The sequence below is a fragment of the Folsomia candida genome, unplaced genomic scaffold, assembly GCF_002217175.1.
Source record: "Folsomia candida strain VU population unplaced genomic scaffold, ASM221717v1 Fcan01_Sc024, whole genome shotgun sequence".
Lineage (NCBI taxonomy): Eukaryota > Metazoa > Arthropoda > Collembola > Entomobryomorpha > Isotomidae > Folsomia > Folsomia candida.
In genome coordinates, this window is record NW_019091216.1 from 169,364 (window position 1) to 194,617 (window position 25,254).

Genomic DNA, 25,254 nt, shown 5'->3' on the forward strand with positions numbered 1-25,254 from the left:
TAACAAATTACTGTGAATTTGTCAATTTTTAATTTAAATTCTTTTGTTTAATAAGTTAATTATTGTTTGAAAACCACAAAAAATAAAATAAAAATGTATTATATATAAATTCATTTTCAGTCTTTCATAAAAGCGATAGCGGCGTGTTTGTGACTACGCCAAATTTCGGAAATAGTTTGTACTATTTACTTAAAAAATGAGTAATTAACTACTGAATAAAAAGTTCATTTAAAAAAATCAGTCAAAAATGAGTACTAAATAAACGAACGAAAGTATTACCATTTCAAAAATCAGTCGTGTAAATTAAGAAACTTTGCACTTCATATTTTATAAATTCATACTGGTTGTTAATTAATCAATAATTTTGGTAAGTGCTTAAAATTTAGGTAAATTCATACTAAAACGAAACGCTTAACAGAAAACAAGAGTGCAAAATATAAAATTCCTCCAAAATCTAGCATGACTAGATTGCACATAAATTTACCATAATTTACACCAGTTTACGAAATGCCCTCACAGAATAGCTTATCTTTACGATGATCCCTTCCCCCTGACCTTTGACCGAGGCAAAAAATTCGGTTAGAATCTTGTCTACTAATTCTTTCTCGTTCTTCTTGGTCCACTCGGAAACTTTCTCCGTATCGATTGTGTACGCGAACCTCTGAGAAAGTGGAGCTTTTCCTCGATCTTCTTCCTTTCTGGGGAGGAAAATATAGCTGAGACCGACTTTCACGTGGTCCGGAATCCTTTTATGTCGCTCCTCTTCTTCCTTAAGCCAAGACTTGATGACTCATCGCCAAAATCGTCAATATTTAATCATTTCTTGCCTCTGGGAATTTATTTTAAAATTCTGGACGACAAATTGGCCGTGATTGAGTTGATTAATTGAATGGCGATGAGTTTTTTAAGCCAGTTTTGACGAGTTCCAATTTTTCTGAAGGCTTCTTAAACTTGAGATCTCCTCCGCCAAAAAGTGTCAAAATCTAGAGTGTATATTTTTAAAAAATTGGCAACTCCATGCTCTACAAATTCGTCGCCCAGAATTTTATCATTTCTCTCCTCTGGGAATGTATTCTCAAATTCTGATCAACAAATTCGTAGGGCACGTCGTTCCCAAGTTAAAAAAATGTACACTCCAGATTTTGACACTTTTTGAAGGAGGAGATCTCAAGTTTAAGAAACCTCCGGAAAAATTGGAACTCGTCGAAACTCGCTAAAAAACTCAGCGCCATTCCATTAATCAACTCAATCACGGCCAATTGGTCGTCCAGAATTTTAAAATAAATTCCCAGAGCGGAGAAATGATTAAAAATCTGCAGATTTTGGTGATGAGTCATCCTACGTTAAGCCTCTCAATCAATTCTTCCGTCAGTGTGGAAAGCACTTCTCGAATCATTTTTGTCCTGTAGAATCGTAACCCCTTCAAATTTGCGCGTCCCACGGTGGCCGACAATTTCATCAATTTTTCCACCACGGCGTCATCCGATCGTCCCCGAGCCAACTTTCGTAGCATGATAACCTCCCCCAAAGGAAAATCAGTCCCCTCCATTATTTTTGAAAGTGGGAGCGTCGCAAGGTCCCGAATCGTCAGCATGACTTCTCCAACCGCATCGCTCAGTTTTTTGCCACGATCGCCCCCCAACGATGGCAACTTCTCGATCGGAATGTTTCCAGAAATTTTGATAAATCCTTCCCCAGGCAGAATGGTAATTCCTCCCGGTTTGTGAAGAGGACAGGCTAATTTTGTTAGCAGCTTGTTACACGAGATTCCTCCGGATGCTTCAAAGTTCGTTTCGGTGAAGATGAATTCTTTTATTTCGTGGAGAATGGTGCAGCCCAAGATAAGTCGGAGCAGGGTCAAAGGCTTATCAATAATATTGGATAAGAAGATCTCTTTCTGAAGAATTTTAAGGATACTTGACCAATCATCTAAAGTTTCGTTTCTCAGTTCCACAAATGTCTTCTTCATACGAAGGACACGTTCAGTTAGGAATTTTTCAATGTTTTCGACTGTGACCGTGTCGACGAGGCGATCAATTTCGAGGGTAAGGTCGAAATAATATTCGTCATTTGAGGCGTATTCGACGATGAAGTGTTTTCCTGTTTCCTTCCGGTATTTTAATATGGTGTCCAATACGGTCCTAAAAAACAGGAAATATTTACTAATTAATTAATTACTGATCTATTTAAGTCGTAATTCATAATTATATATTTAATTAATTAAGCACCACGAAGAATGTCGCAAATTCCAATTTTCAGGCTTGCTAAAACGCACATCTTTTCTAATCACGCGTATTTCCGGACACTTTTTTAACCCAGTTCCAATCACGTCGTCTCTTGAAATCCCCTTCAGTTTTGCGAGATGGTTGACTGAAATAATTCTGAAAATAAGTTTCCGACATTAGTTTTCATATTTTCTTCCAGAGTGCCCGCGGAAGCGTGGGGACAAAACAATGTCCTCACCACCAATATTCGATGTCCCCATCATCTGTCCATCTTATATAAACCCCTCCCTGCAATGTCCCAATGCTTCCTCGGCCACCATTCATGACGATAAGTGACTTATCATGTAAATAGTTTACTAACCTATCTGTCACCGGATCGGCGAGAAGGCAGGGCGTCGTCAAATATATTTCTCTCCAATTTTCCGCACCCAGCTTACTTTTCAAGTAGATTTGAACCTCAAACGCGTCCATGTCGAGCATCCCGATGACCGAATTGGGTGCCAAGGTCTCCGTCACGTAGCCCGTGAAATGTTCTTGGTCGTCAAGTTCGGGAAGAGGGATTCGTTTCCAACTGTTTTTAGAGGTCAAGGTCAAGGTCACGTTCACGTTTTCTTTGTTGTTTGACATTGCGATGATAAGTTATCATTGATGATAGATAACCTTCCTCAGAAGTTAGAAGTTCTTCGGAATACACTTTAAATTTGCAACAAAACAAGTTCTTATCTTATGATATCTTAGGTAAATAATAAAGTCAACAACCTTTCTTCGTAAACCACTACACCTCCGTGTAATTAAGTGTTAAGTTCTTATCAAATTAATTAAAAAGTTGAATAAACAAATCAAGAACTTATCGGAATTTATCCTCCTCACATCTCAAACACTATAGCTCTGATCGGAAATGGATGATCTTTGAGCTTTTAAAAAGACGAATTTATTTTTCGATTAGAAAAGTTTAAGTTCGCTTCGATTAGAAATGTTAATTTAGAATTAATTTAACGGGATTTAAGCAATTTGTTTGTTTACTAAAATTCAAACTTGTTTCTTTCTACGTCACATGTTTCGCATATTGAATTAATTATTTTCCATTTACTTCAGCTCTTTGGAGTCGATACTTCACAGAAATGGAAAAATCTCACTTTCTCAAAATCTCACTTTCTCAAAATCTCAGTTTCTCAAAATCTCACAATTTCTCAAAATCTCAAAATTCTCAAAATCTCAAAATTCTCAAAATCTCAAAATTCTCAAAATCTCAAAATTCTCAAAATCTCAATTTCTCAAAATTTGAATTTTTCAAAATCTCAATTTCTCAAAATCTAACTTTCTCAAAATCTCAATTTAACAAAATCTCAATTTAACAAAATCTCAATTTCTCAACTTCTCAATTTCTCAAAATCTCAATTTAACAAAATCTCAATTTCTCAACTTCTCAATTTCTCAAAATCTCAACTTCTCAAAATCTCAATTTCTCAAAAGCTCAATTTCTCAAAAGCTCAATTTCTCATAATTCCTCAAAATATGTATCAACTTCTTCCTCATAAAATCAACCAATACTTTCTCTCAAACTCATTTTATCTTATTACAACTTTCTTTTTTATTCACGTCATTTTTATTTTATTTGCATATTAATTTTATTCCTTCCATCATAAAATCACTTTTCTTAATAGTTATCTACAATTTTTAGTAAAGACAAAAACATTACATTTTTTTATTTCAGTATTTTTTTTCAATCTGCCAGAAATGACGACCATCACGATGAGGAAAGGACTTATCAATCATCATTTATTGATATGTACGTATCGGAATATGTGTAGGAACTTGATTTACCGTTGCATTTTTTTTATTTTCTAGGCTCAATTTAATTATCTAATTAATTAATTAACTAACTAATTAACTAACTAACTACAGTTACTGATTTACAAGTGTTTTCCATTAAAAATATCCAATCTCTTCTATCCCTCTTATCCTCCCTTGATAACTCGCTTATCTCCTCCTCCTCCCACTACTCCGCATCCCTTGTCCCCCCGCCATCCTCTGATTCCTCGTTTCTGACCCCTTCGTCACAAAGTCGACGACGTCCACGACTGCAAATTTTTTCAAAATGGTCGTCATCATGTCAGCAGAATCAGAATTATCAGAATTTGAAGAAAATCTTCCCCTCCTCCACTTACGCATCCCCTTCGTGGCACGTTTCTCCTGCGGGGGGAGGAGGACCTCTTCTCCAGGAAAGTCTTGCTCCAGCACGAACCGGGGATGAATGTAGGGGATGAATGCGGACGAATCCGTGTAGATGGACCGTCTCGGATGACCCCCGAGGTGTCCCCCGAGGTCACGTGGGGCAAAGTCCTCTCCGGACGCGTAGGAAGAAGGTGGAAGCACGGAGGAGTGGACGATTCCCCCAAAAAGGAGGGTTATCAGGGCGATTAAGGTGACAATTTGAGAGCCCATCTTATCGGAAACTTGATGATAAGAGATGGGACGACTGAGTTTGTTTCTTGGGAGAAAGTTGTTCTCTTTAGGGAGAAAGTCTTGGTTTTTATACGGATTTTGTCGTCACCACCACCTTTTTTTGTACACCTCTTGGGTGTAATCGAATGACGATTTTGTATGAAAATCTACTCCCTCTTGGCGCAGAGGTGGGCAAAATATTGGATTTACAGTATTTTGAGCGGTGTTCTTCACAGGGTTTGGATTTCCGGGGGTGTTACGCCCACAAAAATAGGAAAATCTACGTGGAGAAGGTAGCAATCAGATGAAAATGCAGGTTTTTGTGAAGAAATTAACTTTTGTCGCGGTCAAAATAATTTGTTTACACAACTTTTTTAATAAAATAAAGTAGTACTTATTTTGAAGGCAGCATAAAGAATTAATTCCCTCATGAAACATGTAGTTTCGAAAAATTTAAGGTTTTCTAAAATTGTAAGATTTTGTCACCAGAAATAAGTTAAATTAATAAGGGTAAATTTTAATGGTTTAAAGTGTAGTGTTAGATGTAGCAATAATCCTCTTCTGGTTTTCTTTAGTGTCAAACGAATTTATTGAAATAAGTAATAGATGGCAGATATTTTTCGACTTAAAAAAACCGATTTTTTATCGCTGTCAAAATGGCCAAAATGGGTCACGTCACAGTATTTTCTTAAAATATCCAATTTTGACTTTCGAATTGAGAAGCTAGCATGTTTACAAGTTTTCAAAAATTGTAAGACTTTGACACCAAAAAAAAATTATGATGAAAATGGTAATTTGTTAAAAGTGTGTTAGGTTCGTATGCAGTATCAAACCAGTCATTTAAATAAATACAACACTTTAAAGATAACCAAAAAACGTTGTAAAAAATCTAAAAGAACGTATTTTTACTGTGATAAAAGTCAGTTTCTTCAAAAAAAATGTGTATTTTCGACTGACTGTTGCCTTCTCTGCGTAGATTTTCGTCTTTTTGTGGATATAATGTAACAGCCCCGGAAATGGAAAGATCGGAGCTCAAAATACTGTACATTTTTCCAAAATATTTTGCCCACCCCTGCACCCTATAAGTTCACCTGATTTATATCGCTGATCTCCGTGTGGGATTGAAATAATAAATATTATGCAAAGAGAAAGCGGAGAAAGTGGGAGAGATGCAGATGGGATGACTGACGACAAATTGAAACCCTTTTCAATCCTGGTCGAGCGAAACGGATTGGATTTTTTGTAACTTTTTTCGAATCGCAGGTGAGGTGAGGTGCAGCTTATCCATTTCAAATCAGGGTGAAACTAAGGATAAGAAGAAGCAGTGGCCGCGGAAGCTGTGGGGACATCTGGGGACATTAACATTGTAGGATGGGGGGAGGGAGGGGTTTGTATAAAATGAGGAAAAATGATGCGGACATCGAATAACGGTGGGGACATTATCCCCCTGTCCCCACACTTCCGCGGCCACTGTTTAAAAAATCCAGTCTCATGTATGTGGACAAAAAGAAGCCGCTGACGCCGTGGTGACATGTGGGGACATTAACATTGCAGGATGGGGGAGGGAGGGGGTTATATAACACGGCCAGATGAAGGGGACGCCGAATAACCGTGGTCCCTCGTCCCCCCAGCTTCCGCGGCCACTGATAAGAAGAAGTGGAAGAAAAATTGAGTGTAATCAATTCTTTGCGTGGGTTTGTTTCTTTTTTGGGTTCGTAAAAATGAGTCACGTACGCACATCAATCGTAGAGTAGAATTCAATTCCTTGGAGAATCTAGGAGGAGTCAAATTGGAGAAAGCTAGTTTAAAACGGATTTGAGCATTGGGTGACGTTTCAAGTTTCCAATTTTTGTTTGGGAGGGTGGAATAGTAATGTTTGGGTTTTTAAGGCTGATGGAATCGTCATGTTTGTCCGTCTGTCGGAACGGATTTTAGTGCTAAAAATATGCGGGATTCGACATTAGGCAATTTTAAGGGTGAGCTAGGGCTTATAAAACCGTTATGTCTGTCTGTTCGTCCGTCTTTCTGTACGTCGGAACGGGTTTCAGTGTTAACAAATGCATGTTCGACATAATGTAGGTTGATGGCTTATAAAATGGTCATGTTTGTTCGTCCGTCTGTCTGTCTGAACTACTGAACCGATTTCAGTACCACAATAATATTCGACACGGTCTCAGATTTACATAATTAAAATAAATTTCTAGAAATTTTGTCCCATACTAAATAGTTTGTAAAATTGGTCAAAATATTAAACTTTGCACAAATAAAAATTTATGCACAATAACGACGCCACTTAATAAAATATTTGTAACGAGGTATCGAAATAAATAGAAGATTGAAAGATTCAGTAGCAATTTATGAGTATATTAGTAAATAGGCAAAATATGAGTCGGGCCAAATGAAGTCTCTTCACTGTACTATTTTTTTTTATTATGCAACATTTAAATTAAATTAAATTTCATGCTGCTGCAAGACTCGAAAATTATGGTAAAATTTTCGTTAATTAGATTCGCAAAAATATTCAATATTTATAAAATACAGGCTAAAAACACATCTCGAACTGTGCATTTAAATAAATAAAAATAAATCCACCCATTTTTTTCGCATGCCGTGAGTGACAAATAATTTCGGGAATTATTATAAAATTTCCGTTAAAAATTCACAAAAATATTCAAAATTTATGAAATACCGACTAAAAATATATCTCGAATTACGCATTTAAATACATAAATAAAAATAAATCCATCCATTTTTTTCGCATTCGTGTGACACAAATAATTTCGGGAATTATTATAAAATTTCCGTTAAAAATTCACAAAAATATTCAATATTTATGAAATACAGACTAAAATATATCTCGAACTATTTATACACATAAATAAAAATAAATTCCCCCATTTTTTTCCCATGCAAATAAAATCTCATAAAATCTCAATAAAATCTCCCATGCAAATAAAATAAAATTTCAAACTAAAATTTCCACAAAATAATTTACAAAATAACAATTTCCCTCTGTATTTAATCGGGGCGTTAATTAATTAAGTAATTAATCATTCATAATAATTATACATTTGTCTTTACCCGTGTACACATTTACATACACGCATGAATTGAATTTACATTATATTCGAGTAATTACTTGCACCATATTTAGTACAAATTCCGTAAAATAAAAATATAATACATATTTTCTCTTCTGCTCAAATTTTTTTTTAAAACGAATATTTTTGACTGACTGACACTGATCGAGCCACAAGAATTTTTTTGTTTACAAATTTCACAAACTTTTTGGAGCCCTGTCGAATCTCAGAATTCAAAAAATTTTCGCAGTCATACATATTTTTTTACATAATAGATATTTAGATTCTGTAACTTAATATTTTTACACGTGCGACGAAATTTTGACACGTGCGACGAAAAAATAGCGGAGAAAAAACTGTCAAGGAAGAAGAAGCTCCAATCCAACATCGTCCCCATCCTCTGAAAGATCTTGACTTTGACCTTGACTTTGACCTTCCCCCACGTCCGGTGACCTCGGTTGCCCCGTTGGCGTGGGCGGATCCGACGAAGACGCAGAAGAAGTAGACGTAGAATCACTCCAAAGAGTAAACGATTTTGGCGACTTGTGCTGTCTTGCGGGACGCGGGTCCAAAATGCTTCCGGTGCTGGACACACTTCGCAACGACGTTTTGTGATGTCTTTGGGGGCTGGATTGCTGATGAAAATGCGGAGTTTTCACACCGTGCCGTGGTGGACTTAGGAGCATCACGTTGTTCCCCTGAGTTATAAATGGGACTTGTTGACCTTGGCATTGACCTTGTTGTTGTTGTTGACCTTGACCTTGTGGCACCGTATTCAAATAACAAACTCTCGCATTTCGGACGGCATGTTGATGCTGCTGTTGACGCGAGTTGTGGTCTTGGACATCCTGCCAGTAATGGATTCGACTCGGGATCATCATTCCACCAAGCGTCTGACCACCAGGAGGAATCCCGCCGGCGGGATTGTAAATATTGGTCATTGGACCGTGTTGTGGACGTTGAAGGAAGACACATTTCTTCTGTTGGGGCGGAGGAATCTGAATTTGCTGAGGCTGGGGCTGCTGTTGCGCTGGGCAAAACCAACCCAGCGGTCGAGGCGGTGGAGGTTGATTGTTGTTCATGTTCTGAGGTCCACCACTTCCGGTCTGTGGCGAAAACATCATGGGCATAAATTGTTGTTGCTGCTGTTGTTGTGGTGGTGGTGCGGGGGACAACCCCAATTTTTGTTGTGATTGTTGTGCTATCTGCAACAAACTGTAGTTTTGACCGTGATATTGGTTGTGCTGTTGTTGATACCGAACGTACGGATTATTCTGAGGGCTCGACATATTTGGCAAGGCGTTAAGATTCTGATACCCGCCCCCGGAAGAAGAAGACGAGGAAGAACAATTGTCCCCGACAAAGGAGGAGTTTGGTGACCACTGCGAGTAGTGGCCGTGAGAGTAGTGGACACCCATAACTTGACTGAACATGAGGTCTGCCTTTCTCGCCATGTCCTGCTGCGTCATTGGGATATGATTGTACGGTTGTTTCTCTACTTCCGGTTGCGGCGTGGGCAAATTCTGCTGGTGTCGTTGTGCTTGTGGGGCCGGCATTACCCCAAAATTAAAACTGTGTTGTTGCTGCTGCTGCTGCTGCGGTGGTCTTGGCGGAAACCCGGGCGGCGGTGGGATCGATAAGGGCTGACTTTTTGATAAGAGATAGGCATAACTGGACATGGGTTGGTGGTGGTGGTGCTGGTGAGGTTGGCGGAACTGGTACGGATGATGGGCCAGACTGGAACGTTTCGTCGGGACGCCGAGGTGATGATGGCTGCTTCGTCCGGTGGAAGAGGAGGCCGTTTTCGAGCGAATTTTAGCTGATGAGGTGGTCACTATTTTTACCTCACGGGAGGATCGGGACGACGAGCGGGCCCTTGTTTTCGGAGGGATTTCGACATTATCTTGACGAGATTCTGAGGAGGAGAGTGACATGTCGCCGAGGATGGTGGACAATACTTGACGAGAAGAATGCGACCACGTGGTCGTGATTGGCGTACTTTTTATTGCTTCTTCTCCATCCCGACAGTCTAAAAAATCGTTGGCGTAGTCTTCCATCGTGTTGGGGACGTCTTCCGACACGTTGTCGTCGTCTTCAGTAATGTTATCGACGTCTTCCGTCGCCACGTTGTCGTTATTGTTCAAATCAGGCCCCATTTTTTCCACCGTCTTCTTACCCCCCTCTTCTTTAGCCTTACTTTTGATCACAAATCTCGGCCACGTCAGAGAATGCGAGCGTCCCCCAGAAGTACCCCCACTACCCCCACTACTTTTTCTCGTCCGCATCGGCGTCGTGGGCATGGATGAGGAGGAGGAAGAAGAAACTACGTATTTCGCAAAGTTCACTTTCCTCTTTAGTTTAGCAAATGACACGATTTTATGCATCGTGGAGCAGGGGAGATGCGTACCTCGGTTTTTTGATCGGTCGTTTCGGATCAGTTCCCGAATTCCTATCGTGTTCGTGGGGAAGGCTGTTTTCCGCTTCCGTTTACTCTTTCCGGTCCAAAGTTTGTCGAGTTCGTTGTACTTTTTGCGGAGTTCTTCACACATTTTGATGGTTTCTCGTAAAATTTTGCCGTCCGGGTCCAGATTTTGTCTAGAGAAAAGAGTAATATTTTAGTGGCGTGGGGTATTTTTTTTTACATAATTTAAGGTCACATTTAGACAATGCAAGTAACCACTTGTGGAAGAAATAACGGCAAGAAAGTGATTCTTGCGGTTATTTTGACCTGTAAAAAATGCAAGGCGCAAGAAACTACGCCCGGCCGCTATAATTCATAGGGCGCATATTTCTTGCACCTCGCATTTCTAGTGTTGCTTCTTTTCCATGCAAGAAATGTATCAAACCCGCAACAACCTTATCTGAATTTACGTTTAGCTACATACCTCGGGTACCGAATCCAAGGTCGAGTATAAATATTGTTAGGATTAGGATGTACGATCCATGGAACTGGTGGATCCCCCCTTTTCACGACCAGAGCGGTACAAGTATTCTTCTTCTTTGCCTCCTTTTTGGGTGGGACTTCAGTTTTCGCCCCATCGTCATCCCCACTTTTTCCGACTTTCTTCTCTTTTTGCACTTTTACCTTACCTTGAAACATTTCCTCCATTTCGTCACTGCTAATTTCCTCCAATCCGGTGTGATCCTCGGTCAAATTTTCTTCCTGATTTTGATTTTCTTCTTCTTCGTCGTCACGGGACGATTGCGATGACGACTTTTCCTCTTCTTCGTCCATCGTAAATGACGACTTTTCCTCCTCTTCGTCCATCTGAAGTGACGACTTTTCCTCCTCTTCGTCCATCGTAAGTGACGACTTTTCCTCTTCTTCGTCCATCGTAAGTGACGACTTTTCCTCCTCTTCGTCCATCGTAAGTGACGACTTTTCCTCTTCTTCGTCCATCGTAAGTGACGACTTTTCCTCCTCTTCGTCCATCGTAAGTGACGACTTTTCCTCTTCTTCGTCTTCCTTAAGTGACGACTTTTCCTCCTCCTCCAGGTCCTTAAGTGTTTCTTCCTGATTTTGATTTTCCTCTTCTTCGTCGTCACCCTCCTCACGGGACGATTGCGATGACGACTTTTCCTCCTCTTCCTCGTCATTTAGTGACGATGACAACTTATCCTCCTCTTCCTCGTCATTTAGTGACGATGACAACTTATCCTCCATCTCGTCGCCCCCCTCTTTTCCCCCACTTTTCTTCTGCCGTTGAATACACTTTTCCTCCAGGGTCAAAGTCGACGGTGAGAAATCGTACAGCCTTGCGACAGTTCCTTCATTCGGAACGGGACAACTCTCACCCTCGCATCCTTCGCGATGACCGTCGTGAAAATCTTCTTCTTCCCCTCCATATTTTAGGACAACAGCTGATCGTGAAAGTTGGGAGGAAAGGAGTTGATTTTGTTGATAAATTCTTTCCTCCTCGTAATTTCTTCCACGTGAACTTTTTTCCAGCAGGGCCAAACTTAACGATGGATAACCGTACGGGACAATTCTATTGTCAGGAACGGGACAATTCCCACAGCCGCAAGTTTTGTGGTGATAACCTCGAAAATTGTTTTGTTCGTCGTCTTCCTGGTCCTCTTCAACTTTTGCAAGAAGTGCGGCTTGGTGGGGACAAACAATTCGTTCTTCTTCCTCCTCCTCCTCCTCCTCGTCATTCCGTCGATAAGGTACGAGTGCGGTTTCAGTATTTTCCTGCTCCTCGTTCCGTTGATAAGGTAGGTTTTCAATTTCTTCTACATTCCGTGGATAAGGTACGTCTTGGATCGCTTCCTCCTCCGGATTCCGTTGATAAGGTACATTTTCAACCTCTTCTTCCTCCTCCTCCTCCTCTTCATTCCGTTGATAAGGTGCATTTTCAATCTCTTCCTCCCCCTCCTCATTCCGTCGATAAGGTTCCTCCTCTTTGGCGACGATTCTTCCACTACTTCCCGACCCCATTGGTACAATTTTACTCTTAAGAATCTCTTTGTTGCCGGACGAATCGCTCATTTTCTTCCTCCCGTACCCGTAATTTGTCGTCGTCGTCGTCGTCCCCCCGAAAAGAAACAGTACGAAAAGCTCAGCTAGAATTACGCCTTCGTAACATGATGATGACTGAATTTCAAAGGGTGTGACTTTCTCAAAATAATATCTACCACTTGACCACCACGGACACGGAAAATTTGGAATGAAAGTTTCCCGATGGAAAACTTGTGGCAATAATAATGATGAAGATGAAGAAGATGATCTCGTTCTCCACCAACAAGTCAAACTTTCTCGTATTTTTATCAACCTCCTCCCGTCATCAGCTGGACGTGGACGTGACATGATAACTCCATGGTTACATAAGGGTCTAGCCATCCCGGCGCCGAAGGGACCTTTGACCTTGTCCCCGTAAAATATGGGGGGATGATGGGGTCCTCCTCGACCCCAAACTGTAATTCAAAAAAATTAGAAACGCACAAGAGTTAATTTTCTATTATTTTAAATGGGTGGCGGAAGCAGGGGAACCTTGTCCCCCAGAAATCCCCCCAGAAATTCGTTAATTATCCCCCCCCACACACACACAATGCTAATTGTCCCCCACATGCCCCCCCCCCAACTTCCGTCGCCACTACTGATTATTTATATTTATTTACGGACCATGATGATAATTATGACGACGATGTCTCCGCTTATGGTTGTTGTAGCTTAACATATCGTCCAATAAATAAATCGTCACCTCAAATAAAATACCAAACTGAATGGAATGCCTGCCCAGAAAAGTAATGAATGTGTGTCAACTACCGAGAAATGATAGGCACCTTAAAAATTTAAACAGGGTCACACATTTCATTTTTTATTCTTCACTCCATTGTTTACAGGACAAATGAAGAAATGACAAACAAACAAAAATCACAACAATAAAGCAACAATTAAATAAACAGTTCTGTTTTCCGTGTGAAATGAGTATGAAAATTGTTCCCAACTTTACAAGAACACAGGAAATGAGACATAGATAATTTAAAACTATTTTTGCCAGACAGAGAAAATCAATCGAGTATTTTTCATGGAATGAGATATATACACAATTCGCACATTCACATGAAATTAACTAATCACAATTAAAATGGAAACGTATGAAAATTGTTCCATGTAATAACTTTACAAAAACACAAGAAATAGTTTATACGTTTGTTTACCAGATAAAAAAAGAAAATACAGTATTTTTCATGGAATGAGATACACAATTTGCACATTTATTTACATGCAATTAACTAATCACAATTAAAATGAAGACGAACGAAAAACGTATGAAAATTGTTTGACATAAATAAAACCCACTTTACATTAGAAGAAAACCGGAAATGAGAAACTACTCAAAAGAATTTGACAGAAAATCGAGTATTTTTCATGGAATGAGATAATACATTTGCATGCAATTAAATTAACTAATTGTACAATTAACAATGCAAATGTACAATTAATTGTGATCTACTCCCACCACCACCATTTAAATATCTATTTACATACGTATTTACTAACAATTTGCTACCTGTGCTTAATTAATCAATCAATTAATTATTTTTACACTAATTAATTAATTAATTCACTACTACTACTACAAATTTACCATTATTAACAACGTCAATCCTAACCCTGCTACTTTGCACTCTTTTTTTAGTGCTCTCTGTCAAAAGTCCGATAGATTAACAAAGTTGGTTTTTTCACCCAAAATTGTATAATCGCAAGTTCAATTGATCAAGATGCTGATAATTACGTAACATATAACGCCATTTTAATACACACGTGGTCACGCACGTGGCATTTGACGACACAGTCTTCTTATTCATTTCTTCTTCTTCTTACGCTATTAAAACATCGTCATCATCATCAGTCAGGTTTTTCTTCTATTTTGTAAGGATCAACTATTTTTTTAAAGTCAAGTAATTAATACTTAATTATAATTAGTTAATTTATTAATTATTATTATGCAAGTGAATTAATTGGTATCACTCACAATTTTTTTAAAATTTCTAAAATATTTTTGGCCTGATTGTTACTTGCCTTCTGTCCTCTCCATTGATTGCCTCTCGTCGTTGCTAAAAATATTTTTGCGAAATATTTTTGCTAAATACTTTTGCTAAAAATATTTTTGCTAAATATTTCCATAAAATAGATACTTTTTACTAGTATTTTTCTAGCATATTCTTTAACATGATGAAAATGCATACAAAATTCCCGAAAATATACAAATAATTGCATATTCATCAAAACAAAGAAAGCGAAAAAATAAAATAAAATCTTGAAACGGAAACATATTTTATTTTAATCAAGAAATAAATAAAACAACAAATAAGTAAGTAATAAACACCATCGATCGATTTCTCCAAGTCAAAAATGTGTATATAAATTCAGTCCAGTTTCTAAATTCTACTCATATAATTAAATTACACACTAATTAAATTTCTAACTATACAATTAACTAACTAATTAACTAACTTCTACACGGGTGGTGGTGGGTCTAACTACAAATATAAACGCACTATTTTTATCCCCCCCATTTTTTAAAATATTCTAGAAAAACACCAAGTCACGAAGACATCTTCATTTCCATTTTTATTTTCCACCGAGTCGAAAAAGTCACACCGTTGTTCCTGATTGAATTTATTTCTGGATAACTTTTCACCTCAATCCATCGTCCCAAAATCCTGCGTAGTCCACATATTCTTCAAGCTATCTCGTCGGGCAGGGTTGTAACCTGAAAAAAATGCGAAAAATTAGCATTTCCATGAGAGAAACCAGTGGCCGCGGAAGCTGTGGGGACATTAACATTGTAGGATGGGGGGAGGGCGGGGTTTATATAAGATGGGGAGATGATGCGGACATCGAACAACCGTGGGGACATTGTCCCTAACCTTCCGCGGCCACTGTTCATAAGAGAAACTAAATACGTAGAAAGAAGAAATTGCGTAATAACAAAACTGAAGGACAGACTAAAGGAGAAAGGTTTTGACTCCGAAAAGGGAGAAAGTATGAGGCCAAAAAGTAACGCGTAGAAAGAAAGCCACTTTCTCTCTCCCGAATTCGGGTACTTTCACCCGAAAAGTCGGGTAGGTCTGGTTTGATATCAATCCTTACCTCCCGGGTACTGGGTGCCTCCCGGAGAGTGGGAGAGGAAAGAGGACAACGGCGAAGTACTGTATTGTGGCATGCTCTCGTCAAAACTCATACGCTTCGCGTCATTCGCTCCCCCAAAAATTTTCGTCATTTGCACTGAAAATGCAGAACAAAATTCTTAATTGCATTTCTCAAGAGACTAATTATAATTAAACTGAATATGTTAAACAGGTATAAAAATTGCATAATTGGATTTATTCTCGAGAGACTAATTAATTACTTACTCGGAGTCGACCCGATGTTAGACACCATTGCCGGCTTCTGTTGCGTATTCTCGGCCTGAAATTTTGCATACGTTGCAAATTATTTACATATGGCGAAAAAAACGAATTTATTACTTTTTTGTTTTATAATATTTCCCTTCTACATACATAGATAAATGTGGTGCTAATTAAAAATGTTAAAAATCCCTGCCTTATTTTTTGCATAGTTAGTTCGCATGATATGCAATTGTTGTATGAGAAATTTTTACCTGCCGTGCAAATTGTAACGCTTTTGCCAGTTCCTCCTCCTAAGTTTTTTTAATACGTGACGGGACAATTTTTCCAAATTTTTTAATGTAATCATTTTAAAGACAAAAAAGTGCTAACATACAAAACTAGTCAGATTAATTCCAGGCACACACAATATTTAGTCGGTGTTATTAAGTACGAACAGTGTTTGTACACACAGATCTGTTAAGTATAAGAAGACCTCATGGAGAGAGAGATGAGGTATCTATTTTTAGTCACGGACAAAAATATTTACATACAAAACGCGTTACATTATTATGCGTACCACTCTCTAAGCTATAGTACATAAAGGATGAGATGAGATGCGTACACACAAAAAAGATGCCACACCGATCGCTACATACACCGACGATTTCTGTAAATATACCTTAGATGCTTACAAATTAATTATTTTATTTAGTAAGATTTCCTAAAAACCTGAGAAGATTCTGGCAAAGCTAATTTACTAAATCAATAATTTGTGACATGAAAATTAGTCGTAGCAGGATTTTCTAAAAAAACCGGAAGTGAAATTAAAAAAGTAACACATGAACTTACCATTTTCTCTATTAAGTCGCTTTTCTTCTTTTTTCAGAGTAATTCAGAAATTTATTCCCCACCTTTCGGCTTGTAATCTTGTAAGCTTTATGATTTCTTTGGTTTGTGAAGATGTGCTCAGTTCGCTTGTCGGTAGCAAAATGCGCTGCAGTTTGTTTTGCAAGTCTGGTTTTATACCCGAGAAGAAGCAGAGCAGGCAGAAAGTGAGAAAAACAAGGTAGAAATAGCTCCGGAGAAGAGGAACATTCAGCCAAAACGACGCTGCAAACGCCACCCAAAACACGTATCTCCGAGTCTGCGTTGTTTTCTTGTTAAGAACAGCGAACACCCATTGTTTTCCTCGCAAAATCATCCGCTATTCTTCTTAATAAGTCTGGAATTTTGACGGTAATGAGATTACTTTACGTGATCTTCTTCGCGAAATAATTATCCATCAATCTTAGCCTCCATTGTGCAAATTTTTGCAGAAATCCAATCGCCCCATTTTTGCAAACTCTCTTCCCTCCCTCCCGGTCAGAAATATGATACGATATAAAAATGTAGTACTTAATCTTTAAATAATTATCCATAAATTTAGCAAATTATGTAAATCATGCCATTTTTGCAAACTCCCCTCCCAAATATGATGTAAAGTTATCATGTCAGAGCAAGTAAACAACCTCAACTGCCTAAAACCGGCTTTAATCCGCTTACTTAATACATATACCGTGCTCTGTATATAAATACAACAATATTTATGTTTTTTATACCCTATCAGCATCACGCCATCCATCAATGCATATGTATCATGCTAAATTTGCACTTGCTAATATTTTGCATGAGGAAGAAGAATATCTTTCACACTTTGGGTGTTGCTTCCAAATGTAAATAAACAAGCGTCAATAATGTAAAAGCATCAATACAGATCATTAGCCAGGCAAAAATCTGTGTATGTGCAGCCTTATTTTTTTTAGTTATCACAGCCCAACTAAAACTTCCTGCTTTTGGCAATTTGCAATTTGCACGTATGCATTTGCATTTTTCCACTCGCTTAATGAGTTTGAGTCGCTCGCAGGTCATAACATTGCCGTGTGCAACGCAGTTTCGTACATATGCACATACATTTTTAGTCGACCTATCACTGACCCCACAGCAGCTAAATTTAGTCCAAACTAATCATTACTTTTAGACAAATGTTACATTACGTGACAAGTTTCTCGAACTTTTTTCCAAGTACAATACACTCACAACTATTTACAGATAATTGAATAAGAACAATAATTTAATAATAATTTCTAATTGAATAATTCCTGTAATTCCGAAACATCATTTTGGAACGATTCATTAGCAATAATCCTATTTCATCCATGGAAAGACAGAATTCTGTTTGGACATAGAAAGATTCTCTGGATTTGCACACTCTTAGAAAAACTGGGATTAAATCATTACTACCCGGAATTCATAGATGTATATGACTCTACCGGCACTGGTAATAACAGGCATTACCGTTCAGTAATGTTGTGGTAATGAAAAATTTACCAAAACTACTACCAATCCGGGGGAAAGTTATTACCAAATCATTACCAGAACGAAGTATACATTTCCCTCTACCAGCACTGGTAATAACGGGCAGTATACATCAGTGTTCACTCTCTGCCCGGACTGCTGTACCTCTGATCGGACCAGCAGGTTGAGAAGTCCGAGCAGAGAGTGAAGGCTGGTATACATCATTTAGTAATAATAATAAAATAACCCTTCAAAACTAAACTATTACCAATCTGGTAAAAATTACTGGTAATCTGGTAAAAAGTAATTACCAAATCAGTACCAGTATCTAACTCCTACAACATTTTTAACAGTGCACAATTTCCTCCACAATCAAAACAAACTTTCTCTCTCTCCCTCTGGAATGGATCGAGGACATACATAAACTCGATTTTGCAACCCGGGTAGTATCCTGCCCGTATTCGGGTACTGTTTTCGTCTCAATCTGGAAATTCGGCAGCTTTTATAGCATGTTATGTTACGGGAGGAAGGAGAGAGAAACTACGCAGTTTCTTGGCCAGACATCACCTCATCGGGTTCAGTTCTTTGCCATCCATCCATTTCCATAAATTACGAAATACACTGTGTTCCACGACCGAAGAAACTTTAAACTGCGGGTCTCCCTGGCCTCTAATCATAATCGTATTTTGCAGTAATAAAATTAAATTGCAAACTGTTATGTGGTGCAAAATGCTGCTACATACAGTACAAATGGCAAACGGAAGCAGGTGCAATGAGCGTGTTGCAAATAAATCGCCAGTCCGGGAGTATATTAGATATGTGCAATATTCGAGACGATTTAATAAGGCAGAAATTTTGCACTGAAACTAATTTTCATGCAAACATTCACAATAAATAAGTGCAGAAATTTTGCACTGCAACTAATTTACATGCAAACATTCACAATAAAAGAGTGCAGAAATTTTGCACTGCAAATTCATGACGAGTGCAGAAATTGCAATGCATATTCGGGACGTTTTAATGATAAATGTGTGCAGAAATTTTGGCTTGCAAGTTGCAAATTCAAGACAATAAATGGGTGCAGGAATTTTGTGCTGCAAATTCAACATACTAAAATAAATTAATGCAGAAATTTTGCACTGCAAATTCATGACAATAAATGGACTCAGAAATTTTGCACTGCAAATTCAACATGAGGGCAGAAATTTTGCACTGTAAATTCAACATTCCAAATAAATGACTGCAGGAATTTTGCACTGCACATTCATGACAATAAACGAGTGCAGAAAGTTTGCACTACAAATCCAACACAACAAATGACTGCAGAAATTTTGCAACTGCAACTTATTTATTTACCAACACTACAAACCACAAAGGTCACTTTGACTTTAGCCAATAACACGATATTTATAACCCCAGTTAGAGGAAGTGCAATAAGATAATTAAAATAGTTGCGCAATTATATAAATGAGACATATTTACATACATATGCAAATGTATGTATAAAACATGCCATGCATGGAGCCTCATTCATATCAGCAATATTTTCCTTGCTGGATGTAAACAAGTCTGGTCGGCCACAAAGGAATTAAAAGCGGACTGGAAACTGCGTAATATTTCCGATGAAGGTGAAAAGGACGGTTTTTTGCGAATTCTCTCGCTCTATACTCGTCCTTATTTCGCAAAAGTGAACCAACTTGCAAGGCAGAAAACTGACATTGGCTTCCCATCCATGCATCCAAACTGGACTTTGCAGATACATAAATGGCTCATAAGATTCGCGATTTCATTTCATTTTGCCTGCTCGCCTGCCCAAGTTTTTTGTTTGTTATCGTTTCCTTTTTCACTCGTATGTACGTACATATGGCGAATTTTCTGCAATGCTTAAGTTATTGCTGGGTCTAGCTGCGTGTATGAAATCTGCCCGTAATGACGATGATAATGATGAGGTTATTATTATGGATTGGGTGTTAAACTTGTTTACGTCGAATAAATGGCTTGTTATTCTGCAAGCTTTTTATTTTTGGAACACATAGTCACACATATTCGATTGAGGTAGTTTCAGTTCCAGAGTTTATTTACACTGGGATTTTTATGCAAGATTTGACATTGAATTTTGCATGTATGTTGGTAGGGTTTTGCAAACCCATGCAAAATTATTGGCACAATTATTATTCACTAAATTTTGCATATATGTAGATACACTGCTAAAAAAGTGATGACTCAAATCTATGTATACTCCATACCGGTATTGATTTGGTATTAACTTTCTACCGGACTGGTAATAGTTTGTTTTTGAGTGGTAAATTTGTCATTACTTAAAGAACGTAATTCTCGTTACTTCCGCGCCGGTAGAGTCATGAAAATATTTTCTCCGGCCAGTAGTGATTTAATACCAGATTTCTGAGAGTGCATACATAGATTTGCAAATCCATGCAAAATTATTGGCACAATTTTATCTCCAGAGATAGACCCACCACACGACCCAAATTCAGCCTCTTTTATCGATTTCTTGTCTTATCTATATTATAATTTCGAAAAGTCCGTCCCGTGAAATTTTCCGTGACATTCCTGCGTTCTGATTGGCTACCGGCTTGCTGGCTCCACCAATCACAGCACGGCTATAATTATTGTTACAATTTGAGTTACAACATCTGGTACAACATTTGGTACAACATTTGGTACAACAATTGGTACAACATTTGGTGCAACAATTGATACAACATTTGGTACAACAATTGGTACAACATTTGGTACAACATTTGGTACAACATATGCCAAAAATCCCAAATCCTGGAATTTATGAGAGTGACTTGTCTTGTAACGAGATTTTACAAGCTATTCAAAAATCCCCAAATAATAAAGCCCCGGGTTTAGACGGCTTAACGTTTGAATTTTACAAGAAATTCTCAGGTCAATTCAGTAAAATTTTAAGCAATTTAGCTACATTTTCGTGTGCCGAGGGGTTTCTGCCAAAATCGTGCAAGAGTTCCGTCGCCACCTTAATTTATAAGGCTGGTGACCCCAAAAACCTAAAAAATTACCGCACTATTTCTTTGATCAATACTGATTATAAAATCATTTCAAGCTGTGTAAAGTCTCGTTTAAATATTGCCCTCCCCTCCATCATAGGTCCGTGGCAGACGTGTGGTGTTAGAGGCAGGTCAATATTTGACAATTTGACATTCATCCGCGATGCATTTCAGAGTGGTGAACTTGAAGGCTTTCTTTTTAGTCTCGATCAAGAGGCTGCATATGATCGTGTAAATCTGGAATATCTTTACCGAGTCTTAAAAAGTTTCGGATATCCTGATAATTTTATTAAATATGTGAAATTACTGCACACCGACTTCACCTTGGTGGTGTCGGTGGGCAGTGATCTCACGGCCCCCATATCAGTCGGAGTCGGTCTCAAGCAGGGTGACCCCAGTGCAAGTCCATTATATTGCATTGCAATCGAACCATTATTATTTAACTTGCATAAAAAGCTACGACTCTCGGGCCCCAGCGCCTGGCGCAGACATCCGAACAAGTATATTTCGGCGTACGCGGATGACACAAATGTCCTTCTCGGTCATCAGAGCCAAATCGGTATAGTTGAGTCGGAGTATGAAAAGTATTCACAATTTTCTTCCTCCAAATTAAATGATCAAAAGTCTGTAATTTTGATTTTGGGTGCCCAGGCGCCCCCCACAAACAGATTCCCTGTAGTTTCAGATGGGCTGAAAATTTTGGGAATTTTTTTTGGGAATAATAATTATATGGCACAAAATTTTACTATTTTAATGGATAAATTTGACTCGAAGTTAGAATTTTACACAAAAAAGTGCGCCCCGGTTAGTCACTTTTCACGTAGTAAAATTGTGAATACATTTCTCAGTCCAATATTTTGGTACATTTTTAAAGTACTGGACCCACCGATGGGAATTTTGGATGCAATTTCCAAGAAAATCGAAAATTATGTATGGTGGGGGTCGAAACGATGGGTGTCGAGACCCTACGTATACCTACCGCTTTTGAATGGGGGTCTGGGCGTGCGTTACCCAACAGCTCAGATCGCTACCTTCCGTCTCACTTTGGTAAATAAAGTTTTATCCTCATGCGAGGACAATTATTTTCTCGCTGAGTCTTTTAACCAAGTCCAATTATTAATTAACTCCGAGATTGTTAAACTATCAACCTTTTATAAAGAATTGTATAATGTTACCCAACGGCTTGGCGTGGGACTTACCGCGTGCAGCAGGGATTATTTGCATAATATTATGATAAGTAGCCAATTTTTATTTAGGAATTTGAGTAATAATTATTTATCTCGTTGTACGATAGTAAAGGTCGGAGATCTCTACGGTCCGAAAAAATTAAAATGTATTGAGGCATTACCAGCAGCAGTAAAAAGGCATGCATTTTCGGAGAGGAAAAAGTATATTGATGCGGTTGCCATGGTAACCGACTCAACTGATGTTAGGTTAGATATCCCATCACTATTTAGTAAGTCAGAAAGGGTTGCGGTTTCGAAGGCAACCAACTACCTGCACTGCTTACGTGTACATAATATAATTAGATGGAAAGAGCTGGACGATGTCCTCTCCTCTCACCCACAGTGGCTCCGCTTAGTAACCACTGCAGTGTCAAACCCGGAAAAAGACAATGTCTTTAAATTCTGGCACAACGTGGGTTTGACCCCTTCCATGGCACACTCACTAAAAATTTACACTAATTTTTCATGTCCGTTTTGCAATATTTTAAAACCAAAAGTGGAACATTACTTAAAATGTCCACATACTTTAGATTTGCGAAAAATAGTAGCCAAATTTCTTGCAAAAGTAAACATTGACACGCGAGCCTTCGACGACGCCTTCCTGCATGGGGTTTCGCATGCGGGGGGCAATATTATAATCTTGTACGCTTATAATATTATTTATAAAGCTTTTGTCCACAATTTAAATAATTACTCAGGTAAATTTAATCTCATTTCCTCGTTCCGTCACCTTCTTTATGGTCGGATTTTGACCATTTTTATGCATGCAGTATAAATTCGAGCCTCTTTCCGAAATTTCACAAGAATTGGGACAAATTTGATATTTATAAAATTTCGAAAAATAAAATAAATTTAAATTTAGGATTTTAATGCGATTAACTTTCCTTTTCTGCATGACTAACTGAAATCTAGTCTTATATTAGTCTGTAAGATAAATCCACCTAGTTTTTATGATGTGATAAGATTTTACTATATTTGTGATACGTCGTTTGATAAGAAAACCTTGTACTCATATTGATTAATGATATTTTATGAATTATGAAATTGTCCAAAATGACCAAAATTGTAACATTTTAAGAGGCAAGAAGATAAAGGAGACAAGCACTGGCTTAGTTCCTACCCATGACGGCCAAATTTTGTAAAGCCTTGTCGAGAAGACGTCGCCTCAATATTTAAAAAAAAAATAAATGATATGTAATTGATGATTTAACTTAATTAATTGGAATAAATTCGTGCGTTATGTTAAAAAAAAAAAAAAAAAAACATTTGGTACAACATTTGGACAACATTTGGTACAACATTTGGTACAACATTTGGTACAACATTTGGTACAACATTTGGTACAACACTTGGTACAATATTTGGTACAACATTTGGTACAACATTTGGACAACATTTGGTACAACAATTGGTACAACATTTGGTACAACATTTGGTACAACAATTGGTACAACATTTGGTGCAACAATTGATACAACATTTGGTACAACAATTGGTACAACATTTGGTACAACATTTGGTACAACAATTGTTACAACAATTGGTACAACATTTGGTACAACATTTGGTACAACAATTGGTACAACAATAGTTACAATGTAAAAAAACTCCAGTGTCAAACCCGGAAAAAGACAATGTCTTTAAGTTCTGGCACAATGTGGGTCTGACCCCTTCCATGGCACATTCACTTAAAATTTACACTAATTTTTCATGCCCGTTTTGCAATTTTTTAAAACCGAAAGTGGAACATTACTTAAAATGTCCACATACTTTAGATTTAAGAAAAATAGTAGCCAAATTGCTTACAAAAGTAAACATTGACTCGCGAGCCTTCGACGACGCCTTCCTTCATGGGGTTTCGCATGCGGGGGGAAATGTAATTATCTTTTATGCATATAATATTATTTATAAAGCATTTGTCCACCGATTAAATAATTACTCTGGCAATTTTGATCTCATTTCCTCTTTCCGTCACCTTCTTTATGGACGGATTTTGACTGATTTTTATGCATGCAGTATAAATTCGAGCCTTTTTCCTAAATTTCAAAAAAATTGGGACAAATTTGCTATTTATAAAATTTCCAAGAATAAAATAAACATTAATTTAGGGTTTTGATGCAATTAACTTTCCTTTTTCTGCATGATTAACCAATACCTAGTCGTAAATTAGTATGTAAGATAAACCCACCTAGTTTTATAATGTGATAAGATTTTACTATATATTTGATACGTCGTTTGTTAAGAAAACCTTGTAATTATATTAATTAATGATATTCTATGAATTCTGAAATTGTCCAAAATTACTAAAATTGTAACATTTTAAGAGGCAAGAAGATACGGGAGACAAGCACTGGCTTAGTTCCTACCCATGACGGCCAAATTTTGTAAAGCCTTGTCGAGAAGACGTCGCCTCAATATTTTTATAATAAATGATATGTATTTGATGATTTAATTTGAATATTTGGAATAAATTCGTGCGTTATGTTAAAAAAAAAAATGTAAACAAATTTCCCTAGCAACATAAAAAATTTTCTTTAGCAACATAAAACAATTTCCTTAGCAACATGAAAAAATTCCCTAGCAACATAAAAAATATTCCTTACCAACATAAAAAAATTCCTTAGCAACATGAAAAAAATTCCTTAGCAACATGAAAAAAATTCCTTACCAACATAAAAAAATTCCTTGGCAACATAAAAAAATTTCCTTAGCAACATGAAAAAAATTCCTTAGCAACATAAAAAATATTCCTTACCAACATAAAAAAATTCCTTAGCAACATAAAAAATATTCCTTACCAACATCAAAAAAAAATCCTTATCAACATAAAAAAATGCCTTACCAACATAAAAAAATTCTTTAGCAACATAAACAAAATTCCTTACCAACATAAAAAAAATGCCTTACCAACATAAAAAAAATCCTTACCAACATAAAAAAAATGCCTTACCAACATAAAAAAAATCTTTAGCAACATAAACAAAATTCCTTACCAACATAAAAAAATACCTTAGCAACGTCAAAAAAATTTCCTTAGCAACATCAAAAAAATTTCCTTAGCAACGTAAAAAAA

At 37.5% G+C, this 25,254-nt stretch overlaps 4 protein-coding genes across 5 annotated transcripts; all 4 read right to left on the reverse strand.

Annotated features, from left to right (window-relative positions):
- Positions 1-55: 55 nt before the first annotated feature.
- Positions 56-3,232, reverse strand: LOC110859035 (DNA polymerase eta). Its single transcript, XM_035859201.1, has 5 exons — positions 2,985-3,232; positions 2,587-2,918; positions 2,229-2,381; positions 1,343-2,141; positions 56-769 (listed from the first exon to the last, which is right to left on the reverse strand). Exons 2-5 carry the CDS (start codon positions 2,850-2,852, stop codon positions 491-493), a joined length of 1,497 nt encoding a protein of 498 aa, XP_035715094.1. The 5' UTR covers positions 2,853-2,918; positions 2,985-3,232; the 3' UTR covers positions 56-490.
- A 613-nt stretch (positions 3,233-3,845) lies between these two features.
- Positions 3,846-4,738, reverse strand: LOC110859147. The gene is made up of 2 exons (XM_022108016.2): positions 4,394-4,738; positions 3,846-4,306 (listed from the first exon to the last, which is right to left on the reverse strand). Exons 1-2 carry the CDS (start codon positions 4,668-4,670, stop codon positions 4,206-4,208), a joined length of 378 nt encoding a protein of 125 aa, XP_021963708.1. The 5' UTR covers positions 4,671-4,738; the 3' UTR covers positions 3,846-4,205.
- A 2,359-nt stretch (positions 4,739-7,097) lies between these two features.
- LOC118438706 (putative mediator of RNA polymerase II transcription subunit 26) lies at positions 7,098-11,064 on the reverse strand. Its single transcript, XM_035859302.1, has 2 exons — positions 10,636-11,064; positions 7,098-10,345 (listed from the first exon to the last, which is right to left on the reverse strand). Exons 1-2 carry the CDS (start codon positions 11,049-11,051, stop codon positions 8,110-8,112), a joined length of 2,652 nt encoding a protein of 883 aa, XP_035715195.1. The 5' UTR covers positions 11,052-11,064; the 3' UTR covers positions 7,098-8,109.
- Positions 11,065-14,502: 3,438 nt separating this feature from the next.
- Positions 14,503-16,604, reverse strand: LOC118438662. 2 transcript variants are annotated; one of them, XM_035859219.1, is made up of 5 exons: positions 16,439-16,604; positions 15,862-15,900; positions 15,614-15,668; positions 15,351-15,485; positions 14,503-14,970 (listed from the first exon to the last, which is right to left on the reverse strand). In XM_035859219.1, exons 1-5 carry the CDS (start codon positions 16,439-16,441, stop codon positions 14,900-14,902), a joined length of 303 nt encoding a protein of 100 aa, XP_035715112.1. In that variant the 5' UTR covers positions 16,442-16,604; the 3' UTR covers positions 14,503-14,899. The 2 variants fall into 2 exon arrangements, with proteins under 2 accessions (XP_035715112.1, XP_035715113.1); XM_035859220.1 differs by lacking the exon at positions 15,862-15,900 and having other exon boundaries at positions 16,439-16,602.
- Positions 16,605-25,254: the final 8,650 nt, after the last annotated feature.